This window comes from Myotis daubentonii, chromosome 8 (genome assembly GCF_963259705.1).
Source record: "Myotis daubentonii chromosome 8, mMyoDau2.1, whole genome shotgun sequence".
NCBI lineage: Eukaryota > Metazoa > Chordata > Mammalia > Chiroptera > Vespertilionidae > Myotis > Myotis daubentonii.
In genome coordinates, this window is record NC_081847.1 from 43,758,352 (window position 1) to 43,783,034 (window position 24,683).

The window sequence follows — 24,683 nt, forward strand, 5'->3', positions numbered from 1 at the left end:
ATACTCAAATTACCCGAAGAATTAATGAAAGCAGTCCTCTTTGTCAAAAGCACCCCAGGATTCTGAGAGTTGAATGCACCTTGCATGTGCCCACTGCCGTGTCTGAGATGAGAAAGTGTGAGTTTAGGATGGAAAAAGTGATCCTAAAGGAGATGTTATCAGCCACCTTCATAATTAGGATTTACCTAATAGCCATGCATGTGTGTGCACAGTAATGTCATGGCTCATACCCTGTACGACTTCTATAGTCGGCCCATGTCCTAGACAACTCCAACTGTGTAACCACCGCCATCGGGCCACTACTTTAAAGTAGATCTGCCTGTCTCCTCCTTAGCAAAACATTCTGCTAAATGCCAGGCACCCATGATCCCACATCAATATAAAATCAAAATCTAAACCCACGACTAACATTCCAAGCCATGTCACAAAGTGGTCTCAAGCAGAGCTCTGCAGACAGCGGTTGACTATGGGAGAATGCTCGCTTAACTATCCCTGAGTCTGGGGGCAGCAGGCAGTAGCTGCTGACAGGCCCTGGACACTAGGAAAGCAGTTCAAGCACCCAGCAGTATGACATGACTGGTGGGAGGGGAGGTCCCATGGAGAGGAAAATGACAGAACGTAGGTTTCATTAAGAGCATTTCCAAAGACCAGCAGCTGCGGGAAGAAGAGAGTGGAGTTGGGGAGATAAGGCTGGGAGAGCGATCACTTTGAACCCTGTGTAAAGTGAGGGATGAGGTGAGACAAGCCTGAACATGAGTGGTGAAGGGAGGAGGAAAAGGCATGTTCAAAGGCTGTTATTACGGGTTGGATTAGATAGAGGAAAGGAAGGAGGGAAGCTAAGAAAGGGATCAATACTCACTCCGAGATAGCAGGTTTAATGAGCTCTATTAGCAATAATGACAAGGCTGGCAGGATGCTGGGTTTGAAGATAACAGATCATAAGTTCAAGCAAGAGAGGAGTGAAGCCTGAACATTCGTAAGGACAGAAGAAAGTAACAAGGCAGTTAGCTGTGGGCATGGGGACCATCTTTATTTGCATAAAATAATAAATGCATTAATGCTGGTATAATTGGAGTAGACCTTGGAGCCAAGGGCTCCAAACTGCTATTCTGTAAAGAAATTAACAGGGACTATAAAATGTATCAAAGACGTGGTTGGAGTGGCTGTGTAGAGAATCACAGTAACCATATGAGATTAGAAGACAAGAGAGAAAAAGTGCCCTAGCTGGTTTGACTCAGGACTGAAGGGTCCCGGGTTTGATTCTAGTCAAGGGCATGTACCTTGGTTGCAGGCACATCCCCAGTAGGGGGTGTGCAGGAGGCAGCTGATCAATGTTTCTCCCTCATTGATGTTTCTAACTCTCTATCCCTCTCCCTTCCTCTCTGCAAAAAATCAATAAAATATTTTTTTTTTAAAGAGAAAAAGTCAAGTGAAGAAGGATTATGGCTCACAGGGTGTTGTTGAGAGACCTACAGGGAAGCGTGTCTGCAAGCATGCTCTCATACAACCCTCCCGCTCCTCTGCACAGGCCACCTTGAATCTGGCTGGCCCTGTCCCTTGCTTTGATCAATAGTATAAAGAGAAAGTGACCTGTGCTAGTCCGGTCTTCAGTAGTTTACAGTTTCAAAGCTCCTACCTCTGACTGCTTCCATCTCTGTGTTCCTGGAATGCTTATACCACCTGAAGGAAGCCCCATCGAGACTACTGACTGAAGAGAGCAGGTAGAGAAAGGTCACTTGGAGGACAACAGAGGGTCTCCTGCTGGCGGCCAACACCAAGGTCTCGCACATGAGCTAGGCCATGTTGGTCCCTCCAGCTCTAGCTGAGTCTCCCCAGCCAACACCACATGGAGCACGGCCAGGCCATCTGCGTGAGACCTGCCCAAATTGTAAACCTACAGAACCGTAAGAAAATCACTGTTTTAGGCCACTAAGGCTTGGGGATTTGGTTATGCTGCAGGACATGACTGATAGAACAAAATTCTAAGAAATGAACAAAGAATAAACTATGAAAATTGGAAACGCTATTTCACCATGGCTCCTCCACTTAAGAGCTATATGACTTTGAGAAAGTTGCTGGTAAGCCAAAACCTTAATGTATCTCATCTGTAAAATGAGGAATAAAAGCAGTTTGTTACTCCCAAGATTGCCAAGAACATTCAAGCAAACCATCTATTTTGCTCCATACAGCAGCTGGGACATGGTAAGTGTTCAATGCATAGTACTTACAATTATTATCATTAAAAGGTCAAAAAGAATATTTCTGAACATCACCATAATTAGTATGTTATTAAGTGTGTATTTGGTACCATCTAGGAAAATTTAACAAACACAATCTCTTCTGTTGTTTGATACATTGCATTTCTAAGGAATCTTGTGTAATCAACAATTACGTTATAAAAATAACTGCTTCCACAGGGAAAAGGTGGGGTTTAGGGCTGTAAACCTAAATATCCCTGAGAAAATTTAGTATTTAATCACATCCAGGTTGTGCTCAAAAGGCCTTTTTTATCTCCACCAAGACTATCCCTTGCCCTCTCTTGTAAACATTATCTTTATTAACTATGGCTCTCCATAAAGTAGAAACGAAACACGAGGGTTAACAAAACCCCAAAGTTAAAATAAATTGCGCTTAGAATATAAGAATGTTGAAGGGAAGACCCCAAAGCCAATCGAACAGTCAGCTGCTCAAACCAGGTATCACCGACAACGTTTGCTGCTCTGAGTGTTCTAGCTCCCAGCGGAGAAGGAAGGCCACGTGACAGCGTGTGATAGAAAAGGTGTTCTCCAATTAGTCCGCTGCATTATATCCAATTTATCGTATGAAAGCCGATCCTGCAGGAAGTTTTTCTGCATTGTACTACCCAGGGTACTAAATAAAATATGCTAGTTCTGCTTATCAGCTAGAATAATGATTGCTTTCTGTAGTGATCAATTTCATGTTGAGCTCCTTATGGGGAAAACCAAGCAATACTAACTAAGATATACTGCTACTCCACCTGCCCTCCCTGCCGCACACACAAGACTACGGAACTATCAGGTAGGCTTCTGCCCCTCAACAAGTTTTGCTCTAAGCAGTCTCACTGTACATGGACAACTCCCACATTAAAAGACTTACTTGACTCTTCTTACAAAGGGATATAACTTCCTTGGTCACTCATCTCCATTCTCTTTAGAATCCCAGGGGCTGTGAAGATAGAGCAGCACTACTGAGTGCAAAGAATGTCCCACAACATTTGAGAGTTGGTCCATCCAGAGTGAAGAGACACATAGAATATGAGGATAAAGAAGGTTCGGACATTCTCCAAACACAGCCTGGGAGATGAGCACTAGGAGCTAGGAGATGCTGCTAGAGGAAGTGTGCAGCAGACCCAGGGACGGGCTAGAAGGAAAGGACAGAGAAGTCTGTAAGGAGAGGAGCAGGATCTCAAAAATGTTAAGCAGGAGCAAATAAGCAAGAATGCAATAGTAAAAGTCAGCAGTTTAGGTCCAAGAAAGTAACAAATATGTGTTTCCCCTCCTGCCCCCACCCCATAGGTAATGTGAAGCAGGCAGCAGCAGAAACCAAAGCAGCAGCAACGATGTCCTACAGCACCTAGAGCAGTGATGGCGAACCTATGACACGCGTCAGAGGTGACACACAAACTCATTTTTTTGGTTGATTTTTCTTTGTTAAATGGCATTTAAATATATAAAATAAACATCAAAAATATAAGTCTTTGTTTTACTGTGGTTGCAAATACCAAAAAATTTCTATACGTGACACGGCACCAGAGTTAAGTTAGGGTTTTTCAAAACGCTGACACGCCGAGCTCAAAAGGTTCGCCATCACTGACCTAGAGCCGGAACAGCTTCCTATTGGGCCCCATCAATGGGCCTTAACCATACTGCACTTGGCAAGACAGCAACCGACTATACTTGAAGGTCATGACCATGGGCAACTTGCCATGCCCATCCTAGGGGTGAGCACTATCACATGATGTATTGTTCTTTTTACCATGACCCTTGGGTGAAATTTCTCTTTGGTCTGAAGAACAGCTGTCATAGTCCTGGGCATTTTACCATATGGACCAGTTTGACATCTTTTTCTGCCTGGCTGCTAAAGAGCTCAGAGCCTCATGACCCACCTGTCGTCGCAAGCCTGTGTGCCTTTATGGCATACATTCTTACCCTCAATCCTGGCTCCCTTCCTTAAGTCTCCAATTTTGTTTTTGTTTTTTTAATGGATGCTATCTTCTCATATTTTATGTATTACAAACTGCCTTATATATCTGGAATAGATCCAAGTATAAATTTAAATCCACAAATACAAAACGTGGCTCTGTTTCAGGGGATGATCTTACTATACAGTAACCATGTGGATTCATTCACTCTTCCACAAACATTTATGCTGCACAGAAAATGGACCAGGCATCATGCTACAAGGGATACAAAAATAAATAAGACAGGCCTGGCCCCTGCCCTTGTGTCTAGTCAGGAAAAGACACAAAATAAGCTACAAATTGTTTAAGTACTGTAGTAAAATAAAACAAGGACCTAAAATGGACAACTATAGACTTGAGTGTGAGCACTTCTGAGACCCAGCTAAGGTTCTAGGAATGGGGGCTGACGGGCACTACCTGGAGCAGTTCAGGACTCCTAGTGAAGGAGTCAGCCCTGGCTAATACTTCAAGTTTAACCTGTTCCTGAAGAAAAATCCTCAGAAACCAGTGTGTATGGCCCTGAGGCCAGCAGTACACAGGATGCTGATGTGCCTTCCTTGGGTAGCCCACCTGAGGCCAAACTGGTGGAGCTGGACTTCCTGGGAGCACCAGGCCTTCCTGTGCTGGGCCCACCTCGGGCCTGGGGGCTCTACTGTGGACATGCTGCAAGACCACCAAGGACCTGGACCCGGCAATGGAGGCAACACAGAAGGAGAACCTGCAGCTGAGGAGCCAGTGTGAGGGGCTGCACCAGATGAACCTGGAGAAGGGGAAGGGATGAGAGCTTCATGTCCCAGGGGATGGGGAAGGTCATGGACGGGGACAAGAGCTTCAAGTACCAGGCGATGGAGAACACTCAGAAACAGCAGGACTTTCCCAAAGCCAAGACCCAAAACATTCTGAGAGAAAAAGACCAGCTGACCGTGGATCTGAACTCCATGGAAAAGTCATTCTCTAATCTCTTCAAGAGGTTTGAGAAGCAGGAGGAGTTAATCAAGGCTACCGTATGAATGAAGAATCCCTGACGCAGTTATATCATCAGGTGTAAGGAGGAAGGCCAGAGGTACCAAGCCCCCGGTCTGGAGCGAGGCCCAGGCAGAGGCGCTGGCCTTCCAGGAGAGCCTAAGGAAGGAGCAGATGCACGTCTACTCGCTAGAGAAGGCTGTGGAGCAGAAGATAAAGAAACGATGAACTGCCAAAACCGGTTTGGCTCGGTGGATAGAGCATCGGCCTGCGGACTGAAGGGTCCCGGGTTCGATTCCGGTCAAGGGCATGTACCTTAGTTGCGGGCACATCCCCAGTGGGGGGTGAGCAGGAGGCAGCTGGTCGATGTTTCTCTCTCATCGATGTTTCTGACTCTCTATCCCTCTCCCCCTCCTCTCTGTTAAAAAAAAAATCAATAAAATATATTTAAAAAAAACAAAAAACGAAACGATGAACTGACCAGAATCTGGGATGACCTCTTTTCCAAGATGGAGAAGATCTGGCAATTTAAAAATGGGCAAAGGACCTGAATAGACACTTCTCCAAAGAGGACATACGGATAGCCAACAGACATATGAAAAGATACCCAATGTCTTTAATTATCAGAGAGATGCAAATTGAAACCACAATGAGATATTACCTCATACCTGCTAGAATGGCTAGTATCAATAAATCCACAAAGAACAAGTGTTGGCGAGGATGTGGAGAAAAGGGAACCCGCATGCACTGCTAGTGAAAATGTGGATTGGTACAACCACTGTGGAAAGAAGTATGGAGTTACCTCAAAAAATTAAAAGTGGAATATATCCAAAGAAACTCAGAACCTATTTGAAAGAATATATGCACCCCTATGTTCACTGCAGCATTATTTATAATAGCCAAGATTTGAAAACACTCCAAGTGCCCATCAGTAGCTGTGTGGATAAAAAAGCTGTGGTACATGTATACAATGGAATACTACTCAGCTATAAAAAAAGAACTCTTACCTTTTGAGACAGCATGGATGGACCTAGAGAGTATTATGCTAAGTGAAATAAGCCAGTCAGAGAAAGACAAATACCATATGAATTCACTTATATGTGGAATCTAATGAACAAAATAAACTAACAAACAAAACAGAAGCAGACTCGGGTACAGAAAACAGACTGACAGCTGTCAGAGGGGAGGGCAGTTGGGGGACTGAGTGAAAAAGGTGAGGAAATTAAGCAGCAACAACAACAACAACAACAACAACTCATAGACACAGACAACAGTATGGTGATTACAAAAAAAATGGTGAGGAGAGGTAGTAGAGGGTAAAGGAGGGATAAATGGTGATGGAAGGAGACTTGACTTGGGGTGGTGAACACACAGTACAATATACAGATAATGTATTTATAGAATTGTACACCTGAATGCCAGAAGCCAATTCCAGCATGTCAGCAGGGCTGAATCACCTGGAAATGACTGAGGGCATTTCCCCAAACGTGAAAAGCATGCATAAATTGATTGCTTGCTGCCAGACAGCTGAGGGCATTTCAATCTACATGTTATTGCCTCCTACTGGCCAAATACCTGAACAGCCGTAGGCAATTCTTCCAATTTGACAATGGATTCTATATACTAAACCCTGGCCTTTGCTGTATGGCTACCTTGCCTTAGGACAATTTGTGTTAATAAATAGCAAGGGGTCCTGAGTCAAGGAAGAGCTTAGTTCCTTTAGCTAAGTCTTCTCTGACTCCCCAAAATGCCTTTCAAAATTATGTTTCATCTCTGGACTCTATTAATTTAAGCATAGTGCCTTCTCCAGATTCCTGAACCCCTTCTAGATGCTGGAATAAGATCACTGGCACTTGAACTCTATGTGATTTTATTAACCAATGTCGCCCCAATAAATTCAATTAAAAACATAAATAAATAAACCCTAAATATAAGTATAAAAATAAATTAAAAGTTAGCTCCCCCCGCCCCCCGCCTTGAACCTACATTTTAATCTAAGAACACACACCTATATATAGTATGGTATCATCTTAGGAGTCAATGGAGTCAATGTACAGAACTGCCTTTGAGGTAAAATATTCTTATTAAGGTGAAGATTTCACAACCTTACGGTTAAAGTTAAGCCAGTAGCTGCCCCTGGGCCACTGCCACTCACAGAGTCCTGCTCTGCTGCCGGCAACACCACAGTGTACAATGCAGGGTTTCTACTCCAGACACTCTCTCAGAATTAGGCGTATGTGTTGAAATGTAAGATCAGCCCAGCCAGTGTGGCTCAGTTGGTTGGGTGTGTCCCATGCACCAGGAAGTTACTGGTTTGATTCCCAGTCAGGGAACATGTCTGGGTTGCGGGCTCGATCCCCAGTAGAGGGCATGCAGGAGGCAGCCGATAAATGCTTCCCTCTCATCAATGTTTCTCTCTCTCTCTCCCTTCCTCTCTCTGAAATCAATAAAAACATATTTTTTAAAAATGTCAGATCACTCATTAGTGGTGACAGAAGGACCACTCATCCATGACAGAATTCAACAGAAATAACTCCACAAAACAAACCCCATTTTATTTGGGGGGGGGGGTGATGTTTAAAGGTAACATTCATATTGGTTTGTTTTTTGTTTGTTAGTTCTTGGTGTAATATGACATTTTGGTAATGTATGAAGGCTCCACATTTCTTAGAAATGAGTGCTGAAATATGTAGTGGTCAAACGCCATCTTGTCTGGGATTTGCTGTGAAATACACTAGCACAGGAAAATGGGGCAGATAAAGCACATGGTGCAAAATCTTGTTTGTGATGAGCAGATGGGAAGGGATTTTACTAGAGCATATTTGAGTTTCATAATTCAGATCACATTCTGAGGGAAAGCATGGCCAGCTTGTCTTCATCTTCAAAAAGGGTCAATTTGTACATTTTTTCTTTTCTTTTTTTTTCTTTTTTAATCCTCACCCGAGGATATTTTTCCACTGATTTTTAGAAAGAGGGAAAGACAGAGAGAAAGATCAATGTGAGAGAAACACATCGATTGGTTGCCTCCTGCACGTGCCCCGACCAGGTCCTGGGCTAGGGAGGAGCCTACAACCGAGGTACGTGCCCTTGACAGGAATCAAACCAGGGACCCTTCAGTCCACAGGCCTAGGCTCTATCCACTGAGCCAAACTGGCTAGGGCATGTACATTTTTTCTTTATAAGTGATTTATGGTGCAAGTAAAATCCATTGAAAAACAAAGGCTGCAGTAAAGATTCACTGTCATCCATTAAATCATAACCCCAACCTCATGTAAACGCCTTCCAAGGGAACACATGTTGAAATGCAGACAAAGAAGGCTAGCATGCAGGCAGAGCAAGTGAAAGAATCAGGCTTCAAATACGAAAGTGACCTGGACACCCTTATGCTACAGGGAGGCTGCCTAAATGTGGAAAGGGAGGGGCAAATAGCTGACAATTATCTGGATAATGCAAGAGAAGCCTCATCCTTGTATGTGGCTAATGGCTGGAAGAAAAAGAAAAGAAAAGGCTAGTGTCTCCGTTATGTAGCTGACTGCCTTGCTTCACCATCTCCTTGGTGGCTCTAAACAGAACCAAAGATGGACCCAGAGCCAGGACAGTGAGAAGGCAACAGGGCAGTGGGGCTGCAGCACATGAACTCTTTACAAGGGCCCTTGGAGAAATCAATTCAAAAGGATACGCACATGGACTCGTAAGTTTGTAATAATTATTTTTTGTAAATATAAGACAAATATTATGCCTTTTAGGCTAAAAGATGCAAAATTTTATAAAAAGCCCTTCTCACCTGATATCACCTTTTCTCCTCACTTTCTTTTCATGAGTCTTCCCAAATGAAATAGCTTCTCCTTTCTAGAAGGGGAGAGGTCACCATGGGAGTATAGGTCCTCCCTAGGTGAGGAAACCGACACCTCACCCTCCTGTGTGGGAAGCACACCTTGAAAGAAAGCAGCAGAGAGCAAAGCAAGCCGGTGGGGATGGCGTGTCCCTAACCCTTGGCAGAATGAAACGCTGGCTCCTATGCTCACCCAGCATGTTCTTGCAGCAAAGAGAGGAGCGGCTCCCACTCAGTGTGGCTCAGTGGCTCAGCGTCAACTTATGAACCAGGAGGTCGCAGTTCAATTCCTGGTCAGGGCACATGCTCAGGCTGTGGGCTCCCTCCCCAGCAGAGGGCATGCAGGAGGCAGCTGATCAATGATTCTCTCTCATCATTGATGTTTCTCTCTCTCTCTCCCTCTCTCTTCCTCTCTGAAATCAATAAGAATATTTAAAAAGAGAGATTTGTCTATAAAACAAACTTACTTTTTTTTTAAAAAAAAAAAAAAAAAAGAGGAGCTGGCTTTCAAAAGTATGTATCTGGAAAGTAAAAAGACATTTTCCTCTTTAAGTAAATAATTGGGATAAGAAAAACTACCCAAGGCACTGAAGAGATGCAGCTGACGGCTCACGAATGGCTGTCCTGTTTCTAGGGCAGATTAGGAAGATAAGTGTCCAACTATTCCAGTGTCTTCACAGTCAAGACGGTCTTCCTTCTGTCAAACAAATCCTCTGGGCTGTAAACTAACCCTGCTTCCATTTGCTCTGCTCACATTGCCGGTCCTAGACGGAACTCCATCAGAGTGACCCCACCCCCACCCCGCCCTGCCCCAAGAGAGCCTTAGGGTTTTGAGGATCCATAGCCATGCCTGCTAGGAGGGCAGTGTCAGGGCTAGACCCTGCAGGCCATATCTCAAAGTTTCCAGACCCATGTGCTACCTGGTGACACTAGATTGTTGTCTTTTTCTGATTCATTTAGTTAAAGCTTGATATGTTTGAAATCTGCATCTGAAGTTTAAACCTGAACCCGCAACGTCAGGGAGGGCCCCATTAGCATCTGATAATTGCCTTATAAAAAGCTCTCCAGTGAAGAGATGATTGATGATGCATCCATACATGAAATATGCTATAAAAGAATACCGTGCTGTAAAAATGAATTGGCACTCTATGTAATGGTGAGTAAAAGCAACTGCAGAACAATCCCATTTCTGTAAGTAATGACTGCAAGTAGGGAAAGGTCACCAAAAGCGCATGCAGTCCCGTGACAATCAACCCGGAGGCTGAGATTAGGGGGGACCTGCAGTTCTAAGCCAGACATTGATAGATGAAAAATGGGCAAAGAGCAAGTATTGCTATCATCATCATAAAAAAGGTCAAGTTTTAGAAAGGGAGATTTCCTCTTTCTTGTGCCCCTTTCCCTGCAGGGACTGCAAAGCATGACTCCCGCCCTTTATAAATTCTTCCCTAAAAAATTCATCAAGGCAGTTTCCATCAAAAGCCAAGCCCCTCAGTTGTAAAGTCCTAAAAAGAGTGGATGAAACCCTGCTCTGTCAGGACCTAGGGAGTTCAATGCAGTCCCAGCGGCACCCCGGGCTTCACAAAACAAAAGCTGCATCACATCAAAGGTACACATACGAGCACATACCAGTGTCAAGGCAGTCCAGCAGAGCCAAGCTGTGGATAAGTGAACGGATAAATACACGTCCAAAGATGATACAAGTCATATTTTAAAGAATGCATGTGAAAAACGCATCTTAAGAAACAGCAATGGAAGGATTAACTGAAGAGGCCGGACTTGGAGATGCAGCTTGAACAGAACTGGATAGCTAAGGGGGGGAGCGCAGGTCTACACTGGAGCTTCCCAAAAGGGGCATCCCCTCCCCATCACACCCTCCCAGCCCTGACTGCCCAGAAATGGCTCCAGGAGTGTGAGGACCCCAACCTCCTCTCGCCCTAGGACAGCATGGTGGCAGCTAGTCTGCCAGAGCTCCCCGGGCCAGGCACCTCCAGCCTGAGCGTCCTCTGTCACTGACCTCCACGTGCCCTCCACAGATGATCACCGTGTGCCTCGATCGGAAAATGTGTTTCCCAAACGTGACAGGTCTCTGGGAAAGGACTTGAAGAAGAGAGTGAGGGTGACAGAGGTGTCGAGTAAATTGTTGGGATTCTTTCATGCCTTCACTTAAGATTTTAAATAACCAGCTCTGGCCAGGTGGCTCAGTTGGTTCGAGTGTCATCCCAATCTGCCAAGGTAGCGGGTTCAATCCCCGGTCAGGGCACATACAGAATCAACCAATGAATGCATAAATAAGTGGAACAACAAATTGATTTTCTTTCTCTCTCTCCTCCTCCTCCTCCTCCTCCTCCTCCTCCTCCTCCTCCTCCTCCTCCTCCTCCTCCCTCCCTCCCTCCCTCCCTCCCTCCCTCTTTAAAATCAATAGATTTAAAAAAGAAGATTTTAAATATCCATTCCTATTATTTCCTCTCAAATAGGGTGCCACACTCATATGCTATCAAACTCCAAGATCACTTACAAACCACTTCACATCTTGCCAGCCTCCAATTCAAAGAAATCCCTCAGTAAGAAGCTCAGGGGCACACCCATCCCTGAAATACAGTTACAGTTCTTTTATTTCTGGATTTACAGTAATTTCTATGATTTGATCAGCATAATTGCTGTTATTTCACTCAAAAGATGCAATTCCATGAATGTGACTCTGCACTACATTAGACCTTTCTTCAGGGCTGCCTGGCTTAAGGCCATATGGTAAATAGAGGGTTGGGATGATGACTACACAGTCAAACCGCAGAGAGCATTGTCTCACGTTGCATCAAGTTGATGCAAACCTATAAAAAGCCTTGCGTTTGCTGGGGGTTGACAATTCTTTCAGTTAGCACAGGGGAAGACTCGAGAGACTGCCGGGCCAGCACATAGATTTTCTATCACACTATGTGGGAAAAAGTGTGTTTGTGTTTGATGCTTGCAAGGAAAGAAAAACACAGCTTGACACTGAAATGCTTTAATTTATAATATTCTGAGCCATGTTTACATCTTGGAAGGTTTCATGCAGTGCAGCAACAAAGCAAAATATTTTATAAAAATGTATGTAAGGTCACTAAGTAGCTAGACACACCAAGCTGAGAGCCTGCATTGGGAAATGAAGTGATGGAATTCGCACCCTGGGACTTAGAAGTGATCAGCTTCGGAAACTCAGAACTCCCCACCCTTTGTGATCCACCTTGGCCACCTCATGGTGCCCTGGCTGCCCTCCCACCCTCCCTGAGTGGAAAGGAGATGCCAGGAGAAAAAGACTAGGACCTAGCAGACAAGGGATGGGAGACACCAGGCTTCCGATGGCCCGCCAACACAGGCTTTAGCTGTACAGCTTAATCCTTTCTCTTCTTCAGGCGTATTGCTGAAGGTTCTCTAATTTCATTGGCTGGCTCAGGAGCACCATGGTGGACAGCAATGCCATGAGGATTACGGTGTGTATGAAAAATGCCCCCTTTATTACATGGACCCAGTGCGTGGGGTGTGTTTTTTAGGGGGTATGTTATGGGCCGAACTTTTCTCCCAAAATTCGTAGGTTGAAGTCCTAACTTCAGTACTTCAGAATGTGAGCATATTTAGAGATAGGGGCTTTAAAGTGGTCGCTGAGTTCAAATGAGGCCATTAGAATGGCCCTTAATCCAATGAGTCCCAACAGGCGGTGTCCTTATAAGAGGAAATTAGGACACAGACATGAACGGAGGAGAGACATGTGAAGACACAGGAAGAAGACAGCCATCTATAAGCTGAGGAGAAAGGCCTCCTAATGGTCATCAATCCTGTCCACACCTTGAGCGCAGATTTCTAGCCTCCAGACCTGAGAAAATAAATTTCTGTTGTTTAACCCCCAAGTCCATGGTAGTTTGTTTAGACAGCCTGAGCAAACTAATATGGGGGGGGGGGGGGGGTCTTGTGTCTACGCTTGATGACTTGTCCAACTTACATTTTCACCAGTCATTACCAGTGGGATTGCCATCCCTAGTTCTAGCAGCCCGCCCTCCCTCCCTCCCTCCCTCCTTCTCTCTCTCCCTCTTCTAAATGCCTCTTTTAAATCTGTGGTTGGCAGGGTAACTGCAATTGTCAGGCCTTTCAGGAGAGCCCAGTGGTTAAGAAGAATACAGGCTCTGGAGTCAGACTGTCTGCCCTAGAACCCCGGCTTGGCCACATACCTGCTCAGAGACCCTGAGTGAGAACTTGTACAAAGCTAGAATATGATCTGCCAAATGCATGCATGCAAGATGTTAAAAATATAGGTTTGTAAGTCTGTCAACCTTCACAAGCTCAGTCTGCCTTTCTTTTAAGCTGCATTTAGCCAAATCAGTAAAAATGGCTGTGATCAAGGTCACAAGCTCCCACATGACCTTTTTTTTTATTTGCCCATCTTCATACCCACAGGATGCTCTTATCAAACCTTCACACCCCTATTTTTCCTCTTTGCTATACCCCACAACATCTTAATCTTCCTAGTATGTCAAGGGGTGTATTGTAACATGTTTCTTCCTTTCTCCAAAACACCACTGGCAAACTTTGCTTCTCTCCCCTCAAAATATTTCTTTTAAACAGGTCTCTTTCCTTCTCCACTTTTCCTCATTCTCGGTGTCAGAAGGCATCACTCTTTAGGACTCCCCTCCATCTTTCACGGGACAGAAGAGTTGGCATCATGTGATAAACACACAATTCAATCTATAGCTGATGTGTTATAGAACTGTACACTTGAAACCTGTATAATTTTATTAACCAATGTCACCCCAATAAATTCAATAAAAATTTCTAAAAACACCTAGGAGAAAAAGAAGAGTTGGCATTCTGAAAGAGTTTAAGTTCAAAAGTTTAATTACTGATGTACAGGATGGGGTAAAAGCAGGTTTACAGTTGTTCATGTGGAAAATACAATTATTAATAATACAAGAATAAACTGTTTCGCATACAACTATAAACTGACTTTTGCCTCACCCTGTCTTGTATATAGTGCAGTTGTGTAATGGTATGATACTTTTTAGCCATATAAGGAAAAATATAACATTGCAACTCTGATTTAGAATACCTTTCATTGAAAATGACTTTTTCTAGACATTCTTCAAGTAAAATACATATTATCATTTAATTTCTGAATGTGAAAAGTTTTCCCCTGTACATGAAGTTTATGGCTTCACAGGGTGGCTTTGAGTCATCAAAGCATGTGATGATCAATATGCACATTCAGGAATTAAGTGGGGCATTAGGGGAGGTGGGAGGGCGACCCAGGCCATCCCAAGATTGCTCAACAAGCAAGGAAGGCTCATCTTGGGAATGCAGAAAAGCAGCAGTGAGTTAATACTTAACGACCTGCAATAAAACCCAGCTTCTTAATGTTCTGGCAAGTTATGTTTATTTAGCATATCACTGAGGGGTGATGATTCAATAAAGTTCCAGCTCAACAAAAACTATTAAGTGATTCAGCAAACCAAGTCATGGTCAAAGATGCTCACTCAGACCAGGAGGTCTAATAACAATAAAATGAAGCAACACACAGGCAAAGGACCCAAAGATGAAGCTGACTAAATGCCCCCAAAGTCACCTCTTTGAGGACTCAAACCTGTGGACAGGGTTATGTATGGCAGTGAAACCCACTCCTGGTCTCTGTATTCTGCTGGTTCTTTAGAAGTTGGCAAGAGGCCAGACAGTAAATATCTGAGGCTCTGGGGGCCAAATAAGGTCTCAGTTGCATAGACTTTTCTTTTACAGTCCTTGAAAAATGCAAAAAGCATCCATAGATCATGGGTTGTATAAAAACATGCCATGGGCTCTACTTTGCCAATTCCTATTCTCTACACCAAACTCTCAGGCCCAGATCTGTGTGCAGAGGGCCCTCCTGGCTTCCCGCCAGTTCAGGCTGACATTTGCCCCTGCCACTCCCAAAGAACTAAAGATGGGGGCTTCACCCTGGTAGGAGTAAACAGGAAACACCCCACAGAAGGGGCCAAGGGGGAAAGGGTAAGAAGGGATATGAAGGCTGAGAATAGATGGGGATCAAGTTTCTGAGACCATAAAGGGCATGGAAAGATGTTCTAGTTTTCTATCCCACTGAACAAGGAGGCAATGTATAGACCCAGACAAGCTCTCTCACACCTGCTACTGACTTGCACGGATCACACCTTGAAGCTGGAAAGAAGATAAAGCACTCCTTTGCTCAACGGGGATTATCACGTAGGCATTATAACACCACTCCACCCCCTACAGGTGTTTCAGGTCCAGAAATTGTCCAGAAGGTCCTAATACATTTATGACAATAGATCCATAATAGATCATTAGGAGACTCAGGGAGTGTTGGAGGTGGATGCACTCTGCTTAAAGTTACTGTTGGGAAATACAAGGTGAACTGGCCAAGGTATCTGTCCCTAATGGGCCAATTCTGATGCCACTGGCCACCTGTCAGGGCACATGACCAGAGAATTCGCCACCTCCCGGTAATGCTTTCACATTCCAATCATGCTTAGGAGAAACTTGTGGCACGTGGCAATTCCTTGCTAGCACCTCTGCAGAAAAATCTTTGAATCCCACCAACCTCATGTTTTCGTGCCCCTGTTTGGACCTGTGGTGGTTCTTCTGCTGAAAGGATACAGCTGGGCCACAGGAAATTTCAAGTCCCTAGCCCCCAAAATGTGATATTAATCAGATGTGTGCCAAAAACAGCTCTCTTTAAAATGTCCCAAAGGTCATCGCTGGCTCAACATTCCTTTACTGAAAGATAAGGTGAACTAAAATCCATAAATTCCATAACAGCAGAAGTTTGTTTTGTATCTACTCTATTCACAGATGAATTCCAAGCACCTAGAAACTGTGCTTGGCATACAAAGAAAGCTCACAGGTATTTGTTGAATAAGTGAATGAAAATTGTTGGTAAAACTTGAAGAGTGGTAAATGGCTTCGTAGAAAAGGAAGAGCCTAGCTTGGCAAAAAAAGAAGCTGCAGATGTTATAGGTGTTTACTTTTTCATCGCCCAAATAAAAGCAATAAACTGAACAGGCTGGAGACCTTTGTTCTCCTGATATTCTGCAACTGCCCGAGCAGGCAGACCCTCAGTGAGAGTCCTGCTGAGCAGCGGGGTAGGGGCTTTCGGAAGCTGAACCCACTGACACGGAAACTACTGATTGAAATGCAAGCTTTCTCCTAAGAAGATAGAGTATTCTAGAACAAAGGAGGAGCACATTTGCTTTTTGCGGGTGCACCCACCCCAGCTTCACTTAGAAAAGATGAAGTGAATTAATGTAGGAAGTCAGGCATCAACTACTTCAGGGACAATGAGAGTAGCAACTGGACCCGGACTCAAAGGACACACCAGTGAAAGCACGGCCTTTTGTGGCGAGTTCAATTGTTATCTGTTTCCTAACACTTTGTGTTGTGTCTCCAAGAATGAGTGAAAAGTGATACAGAGGCTGCCTTGGCCAATGCCCGCTACCTTCCCTCCTCTAACACCTGTTCTTCAGCTTAAAAAATAAGAGAGTGTGGGAGGAAGCGGGCTTCCCTTTGAAACTATCATCCTCCCCATCAAAGCCAGTGTCTATAGGGCAATTGTCACGTGAGCAGGAATACCCAGGTCCTCTTCAGGCGTTATTTAAAATAGCAAGCTCATGGAGTTAGCCAGAGCTGCCAGAATCAGCCCTGTACTAACTACATCAGCAGTTAAAATTAAGCCAGTCAAACTGGGAACCAATGCAAACCGTGGCAGCATCTCGTACAGGTGCAGGTAATCTGGTTGCTGAAAGGCCTAAAAGATTTAAAGTCAAATCTCATCACTATTTCCTTGTAATGTTCACATATTCATTCTCTTGGTCATTTGATAATATGTATGCAGGACTGTCCAGGCATAGGGCTAACCTCCAGGGATACAGCTGTGGATGAGGGGACAGTTGACTCAGGCCCTCCGAGGGCTGACTGCCCAATGGGAGACAGGCCCGGCACAGGGAAACAGAGGCTGCCTTCAGCATGCCTGCGATTTAGGCAGTTTTGCATAAAGCCGCCTTCACCTGTCCCCTGCTCTGTTCTTCCCCACATCCATTACCACTTTCTCCTTAACATTAGGGTGTCAACAGTTAAGATAGAAATGCTTTTTTAAAGCGGGATCGCATGCCCTAAAATAAGCCAACTATTCACAGAGCTGCCCTCGGTGCCTGTCCTGAGCTACTAGTATGTGGGCCACAAGACAGGGAGGCAGCAGAAAGAGAGACCAGAACTGCACTGAGGACTTAATGATCTGATTTCTAGTCTTCTCTCTGCCAACAAGACTCCTTCATGACCCTATGCAAGGGATTCACCTCTAAGATCCTCCAAAATGGGGTAACTGGGCCTCTACCTGATCCTATGGTCACACAAGTAGGGCACCTTGAGTAGTCAGATAGAAGGCAGGAAGCAAAGGTTATGTTCTTTTGTTACTTTCCCAATCTGGGCTACCCTCCATTTGGAACAGCATCTAGAAACAACTGATGTGTGACTGGTACATAAACACTCTCAGTGTTTCTGGCTGTCATCTGAATTTGCACTTTCAAAAATGTCTACTAGTAAGCCCCAAACTCACAAATAAAACTCAACAAATGTCCCCGGAGCATCTACTACATGCACTCACTACACCAGGCATAGGGAGACACAGTAGCAATCATGAGAGGTAATAGTTGTTGAGCACTTCCTACACATGTTAACTCATTTCATCTTCATGGCAACCCTGTAACTCTAGTACTAATGTGATCCTCACTTTACAAAGGAGAAAATTAAAGCACAGAGATTAAGACACTGTTCAAGGTCACAACACAAATGGTAGAGCTGGAATTCAAACCCTGGCTGAGTTTCTACTATTATGCATGTTTGACATTACTGAAGTCTTCTGTAGGAACCCGGTGACCTACCAGATAGTGCATTCTCCAGGCCTTCCCGCAGTGTAGCCTTAGCTACAGTCCGGTGCTCTCATCTGGTGATGCTGCTCTAATTAAGTGACCTTCTTGTTCTCCAAATTCCAAGTAAACACATTTGCAGAAATATCACATTAACTTCCAAGTTTTAATAGGATTTGGCAACGCTGTTGTATTATCTCAAAGAGAAGTGGGAGGTTTGCCTCCCCATGTCATTACTTCCTATGGGAACATGACCCTGAGCAAGAGCAGTGCCTAGTAAGACACCACTGCCTGAACAAATACAGCTGAGGGGCAGCTGGGGGCCTCCACTTGGAGGCCCATGAACCCCGATGCTGAGAATCATAGCTAATGCAACTTAGACAAACACCGAGCACACTATGTTAAACAGCCATGCTCAAAAACAAAGCTGTGTTCTCTTCCCCATAAACTCGTTCCCAGCTGCTTGAATCTCTCCCTGATCATTGATAGTAAGTATAGTGTAAATTACATGACTTTGAACTCAATCATGTACCATGTGTGTTGGTTACAGTTTCAAAGGCCTTGTCTAAAAATCAAGTCTGTAAACTGCAACCAGTAACTGTAGCTTATTCTTCTGTGCTCATTTTCTAGGACTATTTTTTAAAATATATTTTTATTGATTTCAGAGAGAGAGGGAGAGAGATAGAAACCTCAATGATGAGAGAGAATCATTGATCGGCTGCCTCCTGCACATCCCCCACTGGGGATTGAGCCTGCAACCCATTGCACATGCCCTTGATAGGAATTGAACCCAGGACCCTTGAGTCTGCAGGCTGACATTCTATCCACTGAGCCAAACCAGCTAGGGCTTTGGGCTATTTTAAGCTCATAATAGATGTTCAATAAATCTGTAATAGACCAAAAAATTTAACTAGGATGTTTATTAGACACAGCCTTACTCAGTAAAAACTGGATTTTACTGACAATTCATACACATAACATATGTATTCCTTTTGTCTTATTTTTAAAAAGCCTTTAACATCTCCTTTTATTGATATGAGACCCATAAAGGAAGGTGAAAATAAACACAAAACTTTCATTCAAGCTACATGGTTTGGGGTGGCGGGGGGGGCGGTAAAGGGAAAGTCAGCTTGTGGGAAAAGCTTTAATAGTCACAGGAGGAGTAAGGCCATGATAGCTTTATATGCTTCATTTGGCTCTAATAAACTCAGCTACATCCCACACCAACTCTGACATCTTAGCTGGGAAAGAGTATGCCCTATGTCAGATGATAATGCTAAGTAAATATGGACTCTTGTTAAGGTGTCACTGGCATTCATTCAACAGTGCGTAGTACATTTTGGGTATTGGCACAATGTACATTGCCTTAGAGCAGTGGTCGGCAAACTGCAGCCCTTAGAGTATGGCTCTTCCACAAAATACCACGTGCGGGCGCGCACGTACAGTGTGATTGAAACTTCGTGGCCACACTCAAGGGGCCAAAGAGCCGCATGTGGCTTGCGAGCCACAGTTTGCCGACCACTGCCCTAGAGAATCTCTAGAGACAGACCCTATGATTAAGGTAAAATCCTACAAGGAAGGAAAGCTATACATGTATGAACCAATTTTGTGTATAATATGGTAATACAGAGTTAATTGTTTAAGACAGATCTCAAGGGCATAAATCACTATGGTCATGGTGAATGTTGGGACCCATCTAAATGGGTTCGCACCATGGCCCGGGTTTCTATTAAACTTTCTTTTGAATTTATAGTCACTTGAATTTAGTCTTCTTCCTTACTTAGGTCCCAGGGTCTGGAAAGTTCGGCCTCATCTGTAGACACCTCTGGGAAGATAAAAGGATCCAGACTTTGAAGTCAGACAAAGTTGGGTTTGAATCTTGGCTCTCACATGTATTAATTGTGACTCTGTGCAAGTTTACTTAATCCCTTTGAGTCTGGGTTCCCTCCTCTGCAAAACTGAGAATACAAATGCTACAGTGTGGCTTTGAGGATAAGACTTAATGTATGCAAAGTGCATAGCACAGTGCTGGATACATAGTCAATCCTCAAATTGTCATTATTTAACATACTGCCAAAGGCTAAAATGGAGAGATACTGCCTACGTGAAGCCACGTAGAAATGTACGGGGTGGGGGGCGGGGCAGAATGAAGATTATTCTCATTTTTTCATCTCCCTATCTTTTTAGGTAGGAGATCAGATTTATTGCATCTACCATGCTCATTTTAGTATTAAACCCGTCTCCATATCAATAATAATTTCTCAAGTCATTTTCAACAAGTTCAAGAAGTTCTTTCTCTTGTGCTAAAGTTGTGCCCTAACCGGTTTGGCTCAGTGGATAGAGCACTGGCCTGCGGACTGAAAGGTCCCAGGTTCAATTCCGGTCAAGGGCATGTACCTTGGTTGCAGGCACATCCCCAGTAGGAGGTGTGCAGGAGGCAGCTGGTCAATGTTTCTCTCTCATCGATGTTTCTAACTCTCTATCCTTCTCCCTTCCTCTCTGTAAGAATACCAATAAAATATATTTTTAAAAATAAATAGATAAATAAATAAATAAATAAATAAATAAATAAATAAAATAAAGTTGTTCACCAAAAATAGCTAGTAAAGAGTGGGCCTACGTAATCAGTAGGCTACGTAGCAGTAGCGTTGCTATGGTACTTACAGTTTAATTGGGGGTCGCCTAAGAGCTGAAGAGTTGGTTTTCTGGAAGGCTGGTTCTCGGTCTGGTTTAAGGTGAATGCAGTCCATCTGCAGAGCGCCCCGCCCCGCACTCCTCGAGGACCGAGCTAAATGGGTTCGCACCATGACCTGGGTTGAGGAGCCTGCCTTCTACAGCTGAAGCTTTCCCAGCTTTAATCACATCTCATTTACCTGCAGGTTCTGGTTCCAGAGGTCCAGGACTCGAACAGGCTTCCAGATGATGCCCACGTGGCTGGTTTCCAGACCACAGTTGAATTAGCAAGAGCCAGGACAACCGCAATTCACAAACCAAGGCGTCCATAGTATTCCTCCATTCTCAGGGTTCAAAAACCAAATAGGGGCAGCAACTGCCAAGACACTATCTTTACAAAATTACTAACTTTTGGTGGGATGTACTGATTGGACGGCCTGAGACAGCTTCTAAACCACTAGAACTGCCCTATATTGTCCCCAAGTAGAGGTTGCATGGGTGTACACATATGGAACTGCAGAGTTTAGATTTGTGTGCTCACTGTCACTTATATCTCAATTTGGGGGGAAAAAAATCAAAAATAGAAAATAAAGGAATGACAATATAAAGGGAAAAAGGCACTAAATTATGGAAGTAGTGTTAAAGCAATGGAGTACACCTAGAACTCTCCACTCCCATAAAGTAACTTAAACCCACATAACTGAATATCCATGGGGCATTTTCTCCGGCTGGAAACATCCTCTCCCATTCCTCTCAGTGGAAACACATCGAGACACGGCTCGTGTTTCTTGCCGAGAGTCTAGGTGTGAAAGAAACCCTGCTGTTTCAAAAATCTGAAGGGGAAAAAAATGACAGTAACAGTCCTAACAAACGGACTTGTCCTAACCTTAGGACACTCATCAGGCACCCGTGGCTCCTGCAAATTGGACATGCATTCTGTAACTCGCTGATTTATGCACAGGCGGACCTTCAGGCTCTGAACAAATGAGCAAACCACCTCAGGGACACTTTCCATGTTAAATTAGAGGCTTTCTACTGTGGTGATAGGAAAACAATGCATCCGAAGAAATATTGTGGTCATGTGGATGAAACACAGAGCTAGAACCAGGCAAGCAATTCTGGTGCCAGTACCACCAAGTCATTTCACCAGTTGGGTGACCTTGCATACCCAGTTAACCTCTTCCAATCTTTACCTGCCAACTAAACACACTTCTTCCTCCTTCTCTAACGCTCACGTATTTTGTTCAGTGGTCACACACACACACCATGTCCCGGAGAAGGCAGCCCTTCCCAAGGAGTGACTATTGATTCGTCTAAAAGCCCGTCATCATTCCACTGCCAAGGGCAGATTTTAAAGCATGGCACCTGGCGTAACTGATGCGCTTTTGTACCACTAAACTGACCAGCCCTGAAACCACTTACACCAGAACCTCTGAGCTCGTGAAATAACATGTTCCTGAAAGCTGAAAACAATCATGTTGATTCATCTGCGATGACATTATAAATAGTAAAATTTCCTTTTCTTTCAAGTTCATCTCTGGGGTTTGCAGTGTTACCTAGCACTGCCCAATATTTATCCTGGCACCCCAAACGGTGTACGGTTCCCAAAGACGGAGATGAGTCGGGTGTGTATGGGGATCACAGTATCTCCCACAGCACCTTTAGAAAGCAGGCAACTAATACACGCTTATGGGTGCACGCCTCCTCCGTCCAGTGAGAGCACTGGAATGAATAGAAGCCAAGAACACATGATGAAAATCACATCAACCCTCACCTCCGAAAAGCTGCAAGCAAAAAATAGTCCCTTCCCTTCCTTTTGTTGAGAAAACAACAACTGGGAAGCATTTTCCAAACTATAGATTCCCTAGCTCCATCCAGGCTTAGTTTTAACAAGCACACAGGTGCTCTGTGGGCCATGTTTTAGGAAAAAGGCTGTTCCTCTTCTTGATGGCTCAACAATCTTGACATTTTGTTTTTGTTTTCAATCAACACAACCATCTCCCCACCCCTTTGCCCACAGAGGCCCTGACAGTGTTACACTCTGTCCTGGCAGAAGGTCACAAGACAGACCAAGGCCAAGTATTTACTTGTTGATGTTGTGTTTTCAAAACAAGATACAAAAGCAGCCATTCGTCTTTGCCTCGCTGTTTACAACCACAATCCGATCCACTTTCCTTATAAACTTTCCACCTCTTCCCCTCCAACCTCAGCCACGCAAAAGTTCCCAAGACCAGCAAACAGCCTCTGGCCCTTAGGGCACAGCCTCTAGGTGCAGACACTCGGGTGCCCGTTGCTGCCCTGGTCCAGAAAACACAGAGAAAGGTGCGCACCACGGAGAAGTCACCCAGCGCATCCCAGCACCCCGTGCCCGAAAGCACCTCCATCCCCCTCCTTTGCGGCGCCGCCTTCCCACCAGCCAGGGTGCCCAGCGGCGACACGACACAGCCTGAGGCTTACCTGAAACACGTGGTGAGCTCGCCCGAGGCCTTCAGACACGGGTATTTGGTCGTGGCGATTTTGTTTTCTGAGCAGACTTCTCTACGAAAAAGTTAGAGAGGCAAAGTCGTTGACTCCCCACGTGAGAGCGCAGGCCAGTGCGCGCCGGGGGATCCGCGTCCCGGCGCGCCGAGCAGCCACTGGTCCCCGAGCGGCGCGGACTCCCAGCGGCCTCCGGAGAGGGTCCCACCGAGCGAACCCAGTCCCAGGGGCACTGGAGCTGAAGAAGCGGATCGCAGGAGAGCGGCAGGAGTGGGGGGCAGAGGTATCACAGATCGGGGAAGCCCAGGCTGATGGCGCGGAGACTGTCACCCCCCGGGCAGAGTTGAGTGGCGCCCGGGACAGTTGAGCGCCCAGCCCGTGACCGATGGGTGGCGAGGGTGCGGGTCGCCTGCACCCCGAGCGCCTGGCGTGCACCATTCAGGGGCCGGCAGCGCTTACCTGTCGCTGTTCTCAGGCTCCTCGCGGTAGCTCCACGTGTGTCCCAGCGCCAGGAGCAGCAGCAGCGGACCCAGGCTCTTGCCCAGCTGCCCCGTCGCCGCTCCTCCCCGGCTCGGAGGCGGCGGCACCATCGGGGACGCTCCCGGTTCTTCCAGGCGCCCGAGCCCTCCGCTCGCCCTGCGCCCGGCTCCTCCGCGCCCGCCGCCGCCGCCGCCGTCTCTCTCCCCGGCAGGGGGCGCCGGAGGGCAGGGGCGTTTGCGCCACCTGCGAAGGCACAGGGGCTGGGCTGCTGTGGCGCTGGGGGACCAGGCTAGGAGTTGGGGTGCAGAGTGCAAATTCCGTAGACCGGCTGGTGAACGACCTGGAGGGTGGAGCGGTCCACGTCGTCTCGGCCGGGATGGTCACGCTGTCACCAGACTCGCTGGACTCAGCCTTGCGCCGCGCGCTCCCTCCTGCCTCCGTCCTGGGCTGAGCCGAGGGCAGGGTGCGGAAAGCGGGCGGCCGCTCGCATCTTACACCAGGGTAGCCCGACCAAGAGGAGGAGGAGCCGCTTCTCCCCCGGGGAGAAGGGGGGCCGAGGGGTTAACACGCTTCCTTCCTGTCGTCAGTTGGCTTCTAATGACCAGGACCAGGACGTTGGCTTTCCCTCCTGGAGCGCCTGCCCTGGGCTTTCCCGCCGCCTTCTCCCTGAACAGAGGAAGGAGGTGGTGGGGAGACTCAGACTGCTTTTCCAAACTGCCTTTCATGTCCGATCGCTAGTGTGCCCCCGTTAGAATCCCAGGAGAACGTTCCCTGCTCGCTTCGCTTCATTCGCTTCATTCGTTAGCAGGGCCGCTCGATTCAGTAATGAGCTCTCAGCGGCTCTTTCCAGGGGTTCTAAATCCTCTTACCCTGAGCCGCTTGAATGCTGTTTATATGTCACACGTGAGAGCTGGAAACTCCTGGAAGATCAGGTGAGAGGCTGAAAGTCCACCCCCAACCCCATCCAGTTAACACAGCGCTGTATGGGTAGCCTGAAATGCGGGGCGTCCATCAGCGCATTTGGTGGGGGCTCGGCTGTAATTCGTACATGTCTGCATCTTAACACTTTATTGCACATTAGGAGTTCTCTTCTGATAACGAGAAGCTCGCGATATAAACGTGCCCCGAAGTGCCAAGCAAGTGGTCTGGCCCAGAGATGGTA

General features: G+C 45.7%; 1 protein-coding gene and 1 pseudogene across 3 annotated transcripts in view; one reads left to right on the forward strand and one right to left on the reverse strand.

The window, feature by feature from the left end:
* CCBE1 (collagen and calcium binding EGF domains 1) overlaps positions 1-24,326 on the reverse strand; it is a 175,074-nt gene extending 150,748 nt beyond the window's left edge. For 2 of the 3 annotated variants that reach the window (XR_009454102.1, XM_059706238.1), the window contains exons 1-2: positions 23,501-24,326; positions 23,021-23,101 (exon numbers count right to left, since the gene is read on the reverse strand). Coding sequence is in view for 1 of the 3 variants with exons in the window: in XM_059706238.1 (XP_059562221.1) it covers positions 23,021-23,101; positions 23,501-23,631 (212 nt within the window). In the remaining 2 variants the exon portion in view is untranslated. Of the gene's footprint in view, positions 1-23,020; positions 23,102-23,500 lie in introns of those variants that run through there. The other variant, XR_009454103.1, reaches the window with a different exon arrangement.
* On the forward strand, positions 4,541-10,417 carry LOC132240103 (transforming acidic coiled-coil-containing protein 3-like; annotated as a pseudogene).
* Positions 24,327-24,683: the final 357 nt, after the last annotated feature.